We start from the raw sequence: 13249 nt of genomic DNA on the forward strand, positions 1-13249 counted from the left end.
CAGGTATAAATGCCTTTGTTTGTTTTTGTGGAGTCCCCTGGCTGGACCAAATGCGCTTTAAGAGATATGGGGCAGAGCCATATGGAGTCCACTGATACCACTCTCTACACAGGCCTTGTTAGTCATCTTTCACACTGACACACGACTGCACATAAACACCTCACTGGAAGTGAGAGGAGAACAGATCTAAATAGCCAGGCATTTATGAAGGATTTCTGTTCCTTTCACCCTCTGGGTTTCCTGTTTTTTCCTTTTTGTTTTTTGATTTGTTTACTCGTCTATTTATTTGTATTGTACAGAAGGTCAGTATCTCAGCCACAGGCGCTCAGTGAAGGAGCTCTTGCTGTGGACCCCATTCTGCCGTTCCATAGGCGAATGCCACCCACACCCGGGGGCAACGACTCCAGGAAGAGACTGCAGCAATGCTCCTTCCTGTGCCGTGGGAAAGTTAACAATAACCCCCCCCCCCCCATTCCGTTTCCCTAGGACTCAAAACACCGTCCCTGTCTCTGTCTCACTGGGGAAAAGGTAAAATAAATACCATTCAGACTAAAATGGCTGCAAGTGAAACATGCATGACCTTTGTTAATTAGGTTTTTGGTTTTAATTATAAAATTACAGTCAGGATTTTCTTTTTTATTCTTCAAATATTGCTGTCTTTCTTATGTTATTAAACAGCATGTCCCAGTATGCTATTTCTTCCCCCAAAGGCATAGTTGTATGGTCTTTATTGATTGATTTTTCTTTGTCACTACCGATTAGTTATGTTGTCATAAACTGTTTCTTTTCATTGAATTATAGTGAATAAAGCAGGTTATATGAAATGTTAGTATTTGACCCTCAATCTTTATTTGCAATGTTGCTTATTAGCAGCAATAGCAAGACATATCAGTAGCTCTGTGGAACCTGGGTGGCTTGCGAACTACAGTAGCTACTACAAGTTTCTAGTGAGTATTCTTTCCATTTATACTCCCCCGTCTAACTTTGTGTGTGGCTATTGGTATATTTTAGCTAAATGTATTTGTTACAATAGCACTAAGCTGTTTGTTTTTATATGGAACATGAGATTCTCTGACATACAGACCAATGTCTTTAGTTTTGTTAGCAATTCTATTCAAAATTACTCAAAATAGTTTACCAAGAAGATAATGTCACACCATGCAATTATATTTGCAGAAAGGGTTTCATCACAGGCATAAAAACAAAAAAGAAAAAAAACAAAAAACAGGCAGCAGCGACAACAGCTAATTATGAAGATGGTACACCATTTGAATGTGCTCCAAACCCACTGTGTCTTAAATATCAAAATATGCAAAGTCACTCGCTACTCACGGCAAGTCATGAAAATTAATGAAGTTGGGAAAAGGAGAAGAAGGAGCCAGCCCCTGCGAGCCAGGTCTGAGATTTCTGCTGTAAATTTAATTGACTTTGCACGGGACCTCGGCACAGCAGGCCTGACAGCAGGTGCCTTTTTGTCACAGAGTCTCCATCCCGAGCCCCCATCTAGAGCCCGCTGCATACTCCCCCCCCCCCCCGCCCTTCATGCCACATTTTCCCCCACCCCCACCCCCACCCCCCTGGCATCACACAAAACCACCGTTTCATTAAATCTTCAGCCAACATTAAAAAAAAATCGACACTGAGAATATCAATGAGGAGTCTGCTTATTAACCTGCCACCTGTAGGCCCAGTCTGTCCCATTATTGAGGCTCGAGGGTGACCGTGTGTGTGCTTCTCCAGACTGGCGACCTGGGCTGCTTGGGGAGGGGGGGCATGGTCAATGGAAATGCTTATTCCAATGGGGCATGAAAAACATGGGAGCAGTGACTCGGTCCGAATCACTGACCCTGTAATACATTTAAATCTTTTTTTAATTCAGTTCCAGGTACTATATCCAATTCCTGTATTCCTGTAAGGGAAATGTTCCTATTCTTAGGTAAGTATTCAGTCTGATTAGCTTCCAGGTTCAAACTATCCCCCACAAACCCAGCTCATACTGAAAATCTATAAATACAGAAGATCATGTAGTGTTATATTGAATGTACACAGGAGGGCCTTGGGCTGTTTGATCTAACATTGCGTAGTTAGATCATGAGGTAGGCTTGTAACATAAACCCTGACAAACAGAACCCGACTTTTGAACCTTTGAGCTCCACTCAGAGCTGGATTCCAGTATAACTGGTATAGTCACAACCTGACTTTTATTATTATTATTATTATTATTATTATTATTATTATTATTAATATTATTATATATATTATATTGCCATTTATGCATGATTATTATCATTGTTATAACCAAAGCCTTACCTTCTATGGTTGCTCTTTTGGGAAGGATGGTAATGGCCCCCACAGCTGCATCCTCTAGCTGGTGTATGGGGCTGTTTTTGGCTCCCCAGCTGTCTGACCCAATCCACAGGAAATGCCCAACCCGATTGGCCCTTTTTGTGGCATTAAGAACACCTCTGAAAAACAATGTCAACCGTAAAAAAAAGGCAAAATTGTCTGAAAAACTGAATATTCTCTTCCTGGATTCATACCTATGGTGTTAAGTGCTAATACATTTCATAAGTTTAAAATAAAAACCTAGTATAATTTCATGCTTCCTTCTATTTGAGAACCATTCATCCCACCTGGAATATGCTTCTTGAGAGATAAACATATTTATAAACATCAAGATGTGTAAACAGCAATTACCCAAGTACAAATCACTTGCTAAAAAATAATTATGTAAACCCTCAATTGCTATGAGACATGAAAAGGTTTCTAAAGGTAAAATGGTTTCAGAAGTGCTGCATCCCTGATGTAAAGTGTGAATTAGTCTTTCTTCTTGGGTTTACACTGGGAGAATTTATGAACTCATTTTCTTTACTGCAGTCTTCTTGGCATAGGAATTGCGCTACACTGTTTTTTTAGTGCTACATGAAGGATGCGGTGGAAAATCCTGAGGCCTCTTTTGAAGTACTGTAGTCTCTACAGCGAGATACAGCTGAGTGTGGTGGTCTGCAGGAGCAGGCATACCGAATATCTTCATCACTGGCGAAGATGACGACCGCCTTGGCATGAACAGTGTCGAGCAGTTGTCGGATGATCTTGTCAAAATCAGCCTGCTTGTGGTCGTGCGGAATTTTCAAGGACTGAGCAATGCAGATCCCTCCTGGAATGACAAACACGACAGGGCGTCAGTACGCAGACCAGAATACTTCCGGTACTTCAAAAACTTTTGGGTACATCCATTAAAAAAGCAATAGTAATACATCGAGGTGGAAAGTCCAGGGGTCAAAAAGTAAAAGTCCTGCCATGTGTTTCTCCCACTCATGAACTGAGCCAGCTGATTTCACTAATTAGTTGTACCTCCTGGCTGAATAACTGTGTTAATTAGCAAATCCAGGTGACTGGAACAGCATACAGATGAGTATACTGCTTTCTCAACCTGGATTTTCCACCTCTGGCAATACATACATTTACACAAACATTTGATCTTCTTTAATTAATTGATTAAAACTGATTTAAAGTTTTTGTCCCAGTCTTTCCATATTTCATATCAGATAACTGCACATTGGTATCAAAACAGAAGCAGCAGAATTGTCCCACTGTATTTACAGATATATTCATAACTGATGTAGGCATTTAGGAAACATGACTTATTTGTGAACATGAAATATTATCATTGTCATTCAGGCAGAATCGTTTCTCTAAAAACATAATAGGAGAATAACAGCAAGAACAGTGCTTTTACTCTATAGTATAATCATAAAGTACAAACAATGAGTGTGAGGTTAACATGTGTGATGAACTAAAGTATTGTGTGTGTGTGTAACCTGCATGTAACCGCATTAGCATTTCAGAGATTACTTTACCGCAGTGTTCCTCAATTGCAGTACAAAATTATGAGTTACCAGCCCTTTTCTCGATGCATAATTTACTAACGTACCTTTTCTTTTGTAATACAACATAAGAAACAAATGTAGAACAAATATGTAATTCATATTTATTATGCTATGATAGATTAAAATATTGTTATTGCTGTAGTCTGTGTGTGGATGCTTCCCCAGCCTATTCACTAAGTATTTATTATTTTTTGCAATCACCTTAATTATGGTACTGCCGATGCATAATTGCAGCTCTGTTTGCAAAATATCACTACACTGAGCATTTCTGCTAAACGCCAATTCATACCTTTATACAATTGATATAGCTCCCATTCTACCTACACTTTGCAAGTCCTCACACAATGAGGATGAAAATATCCACTTTGGCACAAACTTACTTGCACCACTCTACACAGCTCCAAAATATCCAGCGTCTTTAGCAACAGCTGTGTCTGTGCAAGCACCGAGCTAACCAGATCATCCAAACAGGCCCCAATCTCTCAGTCAAGAATTAGGGGTTGCCAAGGATATTATTGTGTTGTATACATCATTACTTTAACCTTGATTCCACTTCATGGTTTCCAACATGTGAGAACTCTTGGGCATCACAATTGTCTTAAATTAGGTTTTTTCAATTATTTAATGGGAGAAAGGAAGAAAGCAGAAAAATTGATTCAATTTGTGCTGTGCTACCTGTGAAACCATTGAAAACCGTGAAAACAAATAGCCCTCTACCTGAACGCAAACATCCAAAATATAATGAATTTCCTAATCAGCACAGACAGAAAGGCTCATGTTGAACTGAACACATTCACTAGAGCGCCTCGGTTCTAATTCTATCCTTAAACATTCTTCACCCCCTATGTTTCACACAAATGATTAATATGTTTGTCAGTATCAGTGTCCCAGCAATAAAGCACTGTTCCTCTGACACAGCAGTGGCACATTTATGAAAGCAGGCTCAGAAAATCATAAAACCAACAGGTACATAAATAAACCAGCCGGAATCACAAGGGCCTGATGCAGACAGTCAGACTTCACTTAGCCCAGTGTTGTGAGTCCATTTCCTGTCCCTGGCACATAACAGTTGTGCCCCCGTGCACATTACCCAGAATGTGCAACCAGGAACCGTGATCTGTGACCCCCACAGGATTACAGGTGAATAAAACATTGCTGCACAAAAATGCACCTCTTAACATCTAATTGGCAAAGAGGTCTGTGCCCTTACATGAAATAGCAAATAGCACGAAAACACATCTCAGTCAGAATGAGCAGATAGAAATAATAATAAAAAAGAGTACGCATCCATTTCAGAATACACACAGCATATTCCAACACCTAGATAACGTAGATGTATTTGCACCAAGTGCATCGACCAGCACGTCTGGCCATTGTGTTTGAATGCGTACTGACAGCCACATGCTGCACGGCCCGTCCTGCAGTCTGGCAGACACGTCTGGCCCCGAAGTGAAAGCAAGCCATCAACAAGCATTACAGCTGACTGATGCCTCAGAGCCCAGACGCAAGCCTAAGCATTTCCTGACCCTTCTATTTGAACTGATATGATTAAATTGATCTGTCAACTAATGTTAACTGACCAATTAGATTCCCCCCGACGCACGTCACAGTGCACTTGGAGCTGGGACAGATTGACATAGACAGTCCGTGCAGACGCAAAAGAAAAAAAAGTCTAATTAATCCCTCTGGTCATGGAATTACCAAGAAGGAAAATTTTGTCATTTTGTAAATGCCTCCTCCCTCATCTCTGCATTTCTGTTAAATCTATGACAACACACTTTTTGTCCTCTACCATTTTGGTTGGTGAGCTGTAAAATTGAAGGGAGGCACTACTGTAAACAGGAGCCACATAAGACCCATGTTGTTTCAGTGCCGTTGTTAAATCTATTCAGATGTGACCTGCCCTGTGTTAACAGATGTTGCTAGTCAACATGGAGCTGCTGCTTTACTGCCTGTCTCTCCATCACTCAGCGGCGAGTGCTAACTGGACGCACAGCGAAGCGCGTAGTCACACAGACACCTTTGGCAGCTCCCTCCTTTTTTTATTCACCCCAAGGGAGGGGAAGTAGAAAGGAAATGACTGACAGTGCTGGCTCTGAAATCTGCTAGTGGACTAGGCTTGCTTCCATAGGGCCCGAACTGAACCTTTATGAGGAAGACCCCCCCTGCTAGCTCGGGAAGTGGGCACTGCCTTATTTCCTACCTCTCCAGGGAGCACCCAATCATACATAGTCAGCCAAGATCAGCCAAGTATGAAACAGGAATGTTAGGAAATCAATAACTATTCTCAGTCTGACAATGTTACAGAGGCAAACTGGTTGCAACAGCTGTATCAAGTGAGAGTGACAGACCACAAGATCACAATACAGTGGAATATGTGGGTGGGGATTTTTTTTAAATGTATTTAATGAATCAATAAATGCATATATCTTAGGCGGTTTTGTTCTCAAACTGCATTTATTCAGATCCTGCCTGTTTTGGTTTTTAGATCATAAATATATAATTATACTTTTTAACAGGATGTAAGAGGCCAGACACCATTCAGATGACAATATGGTTGTGCTGGAAAGGTCACAGTACTAGTCTAGAAGGAACTCTTTGGCTGTGAGTGAACATGACACATTTGTTTAGACAGGACATTGGGCCTGAGTGTCTCATTTTGACACAGTAATTGATCGTCTTTTTGAGAAGATGCAGTAAAATAGAAACTCTGTATTTCCAAAGTGTGTTATCCTTAAACATGAGGATGAGAACAGAGCAAAAAGGGTGCGGTGCATTGCAGAAAAAGAAGAGGTTAACACACTGGACAGGCGCGCGCACTGAGATGTGAAATGTGTTCCTCCAGCAAAGAGCATTCACCTTTTAAAAGCTGAAATTTCCAGTACAGGACTACATTTCATTTTGAGCCTTAAAAATGACTTTGACCTTTTTATTTCAACATTTTAAATCACATTGGAAAAAGTTCTATGAGCAAAATAACAGTGATTCATTCTGCCCACTGCCCTACGTGCAGCATCCTCTACGTCCAAAATGCCATGTCCTGTCTGAGGAAATGTTTTTAAAGTTGTCTGTTTTCTGACAAACAGTGGCATTGGGAATGTCTTGACTGCTGAAGAAAATCATCTTTCAAACTAGCTCTTGTAAAAGAATGAAAGCTGTCATGTCATAAGTCTGGCTCATTCAAATATTGGGTGTTGTGACATCATGTGTGTAAAACCATGGGCAGCCCACAACGTCCATTGCTGTGGGACATTACTGCAGTAGCAGCACTCCCCTCTCATGCTGCGGGCCAGACAAAGAATCACTATATACCACTTGAAAAGTCTTCAACAGGACTCTGTGGACTGAAACCCTTAAGCCTCCAGTGGCTGGTTCAACACTCCAGCCACAAGGCCACTGGCCAAGACTACCCCTGTAGAATGAATAATAATCTTGTCATTAATTGGTATTAGTAAAAGTACAGTAAATGAGTGTGCAGTATTTTACAGTGTTAAAATGGCAGAATGTCTATGTCTGCATTCCTTACGATGGCTGGAAATTTCAATCTTGGTTAAATGCTTGATTTCATTCACTCCACAAAGAATTTAAAAAAAGTTAATAGAATATGTGCAAGTATTATTTAGCCTTGCATGGAAATGGAGAATAAATACTAGCAATAAAATAAAAAATAGTATAACATTTAACGTTTGAAGGGTTTGACTGAAGTCGAACTTGTGCCCAAATAGAATCAACTAACAAATGGTTATTGTGTACTGATTTGACTCTTAAAAGCTGAAAATATTCTGTGTGTGCTGCGTGATATCTATTGGAATATACAGTAGGACATCCTCTGTGTGTCAGAGAAGAGTCTATCAAGACTGCACCCCCCCTCCACCCCCGCCAGCCAGCCCCACACACTCACACTCATAGAAATACTGCCAGCTTCAACCCTCTAACAATATGCTTCCAAAGGCTGTACGTACAAACACATTAATTGTGTTACCTTTATTCACAAGTACAAACATAAATATCAATTTATAGTGTGCTGGTACTTCCTTGGGCACATCATTAAAAAAAATAATCATAATCAGGTACTATACAGGCGTTCAACCTGTGGATGCATAAAAATGATGGACAACCTACTTTGGAGTTAGATTTTATTACAAAGCAGGCAGGTCATTAGAAATGTATACAAATGTATAAAATATCCTGCGTGTGTATCCCATAATCTGAACTCACCCCTTCTCAGAAGCCACTGTTCGGAATTACTAAACTAAGACATTGCCAAGATCCCCGTATTTAAGTATTAAGTATACTAAATTCAAGTTACTAGTTATCTACGATGTAAAAAAAAAAAAAAGAATGTGAAACTTTCTGGCTGAGGATAAAAGAAGACGGCTTGGGCTTGTTTTATGGCATGTAGGAGAAGTCTCTGCTGAGCTTCAGGGCATTTGTCATATCAGGGTCAAGTTTTGGTAAACAGCTTTGAAGCTCCATTACAGAGGCCGTGTATTAAATGACACTGCAAAACTCAAGGTCACTGCAGAGCACTCAGAGTGAGCATGACAATGCTTTTCACAGAAACCATGCTCAGATGAGCAAGAGGAAGGGCGATCACAACTTCCCATTATTACAGTACAGGGTGTAACAACAGTATCGAGGGTTGCCACCAAGTCCATGTCAGGTGGTGAATGGACTGCTGTTTGACCTACCACCTTTTATTTACACCTCTTTGAGGGGTGGGGAGATTATGGAAAACATGCAGAATAGAGGACTGGAATCTTTCAAAAAACAAAAAACAAAGACAAAGGCAATGGACAGCACTTGAGCTGGTTGCTGATCAGCATCAGATGAGCATGCCTGTGCATGAGGCCGGTGCTGTCCCAGGAGCTGAAGGTCTCCCTGGCTGTGGGTGGCAACAGGCACAGCTGACAGCATCCAAAGAGGAGGCACAGCCCTCTCTGATCTTCCGCTCTCCCTTCCGGATGACACTTAGGGGTTTTCAAACTTTGTCCCAGGGATCCACTGCCTATGCTGTTTTTAGTTCTGTCTGTAATTGCACCCGCTGTACTGTAATGAGCTGGTCATTGTTGTTAATTAGATAGCTTGTAATGTATATCTTAAGGCCAATTGCATTCATGACGTGACTTCAGGGAGCTCAACTGGTGCTTTTATTTGCTAGTGTAAAACCAGTGGGGTCTGGACAGCTGAGAGTACAGACACCTGGTCACTGAAACTAAAAAAAATGGAATTAAAAGTTTAAGGAAGTTGATGGGAAAATATAAACATGTTTCCAGTGACCTTAATTCATTGGTTGTAACAAAACAACATCGAGGGTGGGTCTGAAAATGCCTCCATAATCTCAGCTTCATAATCATAGATCAATGTGGAGAGTCAGAGTTGAGATGCAAATAGAAGTGGGGTGTAATTAAACTCTTCCGGTGGTATTACCTCCAAAGATTAAGTAAAAGTGCCAGTGAGAAGTTGTTAGGTGTAGCAGAACTTTGGGATCATGAACCAGCTGAGTGGAAGAGTCAGAAAAGGGAATCATGGGTATTTAGTGACACTAGGAAACAGACGAAAAGGGGTTGATTGGGTTTTTATAACTACAACTCTGGGAATTCTCAGGTCTACAAAGATATACATATGTGACAGTCACTAATTTTAAAAATGCATTCTCTTTTCTCTTTCAACCTCCTTGCAGTTTACACATTTCAGATTTGAACAGTAAAGGTTTTTTCCCGTAATCACACAGCTGAAAGTGCAGGAAACAACTATTTGATGGACAATCTCTCAATTGTTTGATTGTTTTTTATTCAAGAACTATAAAAATTCTCAGTGAAATAAATGTTTGAAATCTGAGGCAGCTGTAGTCCTCAGTGGAAAATATTTTTTTCTGCGACTTTTGTTCAGTGACAATGAACATTGCACTTAAAGTGGAGGTCGGGTAAAGAAGAGAATTCAGTTATACTATCAAGATGCCATTGATTTGTCCATAGAGCACATAAACAGCCTTCCAGAACCTTCAAGCAGCATTTCAGTGACTTACCACTGTGATCACTCCTCATTTCAATCACAGCATTTTGAAAAGACATGATATCTGCTTCATGAGAGAGCCCATCAGTCTCCAGACAATATATGTTATAGACTACTCTAATTTAAATTCACATCGTATATCAAAGAACAGGAAACTAAGCTGGAGATTGGTAGTCATTGATTCCGAGTTCCTGCAAGTTGGAGATTTCAATGACGAATCTGCATAAAGTCATTGATGTTACCTGTTCATTCAAGTTTAGCATCAAGCATCCTTTCAATGATTATAATGATAAAGCATTACATTTGTACTGGCCCCTTTCATGATTTCAAAGCTCTTTACAGTGAATAGATTCATATCATCTGAACCACCATCAACTTTACAGTATAGCCTAGCAGTAACCCTTTCCTTTCATCTAAAGATGTCTAAGTGATATAATTATCTCAAGGTATATCAAAGGCAAATCTGTACATTTGGATCCATTGTTACTGGAGCTTTGTGAGCGTCATTCAGTCTGAGAGTCAGGGGAAAATTAAGCTTGTAAAAAAACATATTGATGCTGTATTGTGCAAGATACAGTAAAAGACAAAAAATCTATCCTGGCAGAGGCTGAATGAAAGGTAATGGAGTTTCCATTTCAAAAAAGAAAGGGGGAAGTGGATGAAAAGAATCCCATTCTAGACCTTTTTTTCCTTTTTAAAGGAAGCTGCAGCACGCAATGAAAGATGGGTAACTGGGTAAAAAGATGGGGGAAGATTGTCTTCATAAATGGTGTTACGTGGGATAAGTGCCTGCGTGTGCAAGGTGCAAGAAACATGAAGCCTGCTCCTCTCGCTCAGCAGTATTGATTGTTCTCCTAAGCTCTCCTTAAAGCCAGCAGATCCCATCAGCGTGATGGGGGGAAATCTGTGACATGTGAATTAATCAGGAATCGGGTACACCTCAGCCATTCTTCACAGGGCGCGGATGTGCAGCGGAGTTCAGGGGCGTGAGTGATTAGCACGCGTGTCCCCTGCTGAATGTGACACCGGCCCCGCAAGTTCTCTTGGCTGGGGCCTTGGCCATTAGCACAGAGGGTTAAAATAAAGTGGAGGGGCCGGGAAGGGCAGTGGCTCAAAACCCACGGCAAACCTGCACAGCAACAGTGGTTCTGTCACATGGATAGTACGACTGATGCCTGTCAGTCAGCAGGGGAGAATGTAGTGCAGTTCAGAGAAGATTTAATACATGAAACCTCAGCCGCGGAGATGCAACAAGGGTTTGATTAGTTCCCCTGGCTGGGGACCGTGGTCTTTAGCTCAGCGCTTCTTTCAAATCTCTAGGTGTGTGGAGCGGCAAGCGAGAACCATAGACTCGCAGGTAGGTAGGCCCAAGCCATTTCTCACAATGTGCAGATGTATATGTGCAGGCCTGATGGAGCCACTACATGTCTTTTCCCAAGCTGCAGGATGCATTTCGTACAGCAGCTGCAAGTCGGCAGTGGCAATGTAATTATTTTGCAGAGTCTTTGTTTTTCTGTCTTGAAATCTGTAAAGTATATTTGTCTGAATGCTGCCAACGGCACTGCTTTTCATAACCTAGGGTTCAAACACAAATATACAGTGAAATATGGTTACCACTATAAATTAATTACAGTAGGCTTTTCAACAAGGTTCCCCCCCCCCCTTCTTCTTTAATATATCATCTGTCTAGTTGAGTGATGGCAAGCTTCTGCTAGGTGTAACTGCAGAATATGCTTCTCTTGCTGCACTCACTATATTGGGGCTCCTGCCACGGTGGATGCTGGATGCATTTAAGGACACCCCTTATGACCCCTCTAATCTCACGCAAGCCCTCAGGGCAACACCATCGGGCTCCCGCCGCACTGAAGGCTGTAGACATCAGTGGCCCGTCACATAAAAAAGTTCAAATTATTGCCTTCTTGGCAGCTCGCCTGGTCGACAGCTACCCCCGAGGGAGAGGCTCTGAAATTTATTTATATTGTCCATGACAAAATATTGATCTAGGTAATCATTTTCAGGTTAATCTGTGTCCATTGTCCCAGGAAGTCCAAGGGCCTGAAATATATGAGTTTGCTCCATAACGGCTAAATCTAAAATTACATGCAGTGTGTCAAAACTTACAAGGTCAGCCTTGAGCTATCGTCCAAGACTTGTCATGCCTGAGTGATCTGAATGGCTGCACTGACAAACTTACAGCTTCAAGGTTGTAATTAAAATGAGGGGGCTCTGCATGCTGTTTACGCTTGGAGAGAGTGTGCCTGCTTGTGTTACTCCTCTCCCCCAGAAAACATTTATGATCTACAGCAGCATGCAGCGCGCGAGCCGATGATAATTACCAATTCTGTTATTTCTGTTTTTGTGATACAAACACAAAAAAGTGACGGACATCATCAAACTGCAGAAGTTTACATTGGTTTAAATTAACATTGCGATGAGATCTCCCAGCATCCACCATTCTTCAAGACAGCGATCTCAGTCTCCTGGCGGTCCAAATAAAGGCCATATTTTTTAAAAATAACCAAAATATTACGTGCATGTTTTAAAACATAAACAGGACTGAACTGTACATCCGGTTGGAAAACGGTTTGGGCATATTGACTGGGATGGAAACTGCATTGTGGCCTTCAAATTTTGGCCACTTACATGATATAAAGGGATAATTCACATTTTTTAGACCCACACAGAGCTACTCACCACAAAATATATCATAAACTATAGCCATAAGAGCCATGCACAATTGCATTGATAAGGAAAGAGGTCCAAAACTAAGTAATAATACTGTTTTTTGGCTACATTAGCACATTTTAATTATGTATTTAGGCAAGCAAATAAACATATGACAAAGTGTTTTAGTTTGGTTTACCAATAATATCTGTGTTGTTAGTGAAACTGGCAAGATAGCATGCATGCTGTATTTAATTCAGTCCCCCTGATTGAAAGAAAAGGTGAAGTACCAATGCATGGGCAGTTATGCTATGTTTTGTCATCCGTGAACCCTGATGGGGATGGAAGTCTTTGTCAGCAACTTTGTTAGCTTTGTTAGTAAAGTTGGCTACATGTAGCTAGCTAGATAGCATGCTGTATCGGATTCAGTTCCCCAGATTGAAATAAATGCAGGTGAATTATCGAGCTAGCTAAATTGCAACTGTAAACAGTAACAGTAGTTCCCATAGGGAGGAGGACATCTTGAATTTGATACAAAAGCTACTCAACCTCAGGCATCTAGCTGCCTAACGTACGTAGCTAAAAGTAGCATTACTTACAGAAAGTAGGCCAACTCTGTGTCGCTTTTCATCACCTTGATGAGGCCACTGAGCAAAAGCAATTCCAAGGTCTGAACAAGC

The 13249-nt window shown here is 41.0% G+C and overlaps 1 protein-coding gene across 2 annotated transcripts in view; it reads right to left on the minus strand.

Annotated features, from left to right (window-relative positions):
• The window catches only part of grm7 (glutamate metabotropic receptor 7), a 191011-nt gene that overhangs the window by 89145 nt on the left and 88617 nt on the right, over positions 1-13249 (minus strand). For both annotated transcript variants that reach the window (XM_064305048.1, XM_064305047.1), the window contains exons 3-4: positions 3022-3157; positions 2311-2465 (exon numbers count right to left, since the gene is read on the minus strand). In XM_064305048.1, the coding sequence (XP_064161118.1) occupies positions 2311-2465; positions 3022-3157 (291 nt within the window). The remainder of the gene's footprint in view (positions 1-2310; positions 2466-3021; positions 3158-13249) is intronic.

Source organism: Anguilla rostrata, chromosome 13, assembly GCF_018555375.3.
Source record: "Anguilla rostrata isolate EN2019 chromosome 13, ASM1855537v3, whole genome shotgun sequence".
Lineage (NCBI taxonomy): Eukaryota > Metazoa > Chordata > Actinopteri > Anguilliformes > Anguillidae > Anguilla > Anguilla rostrata.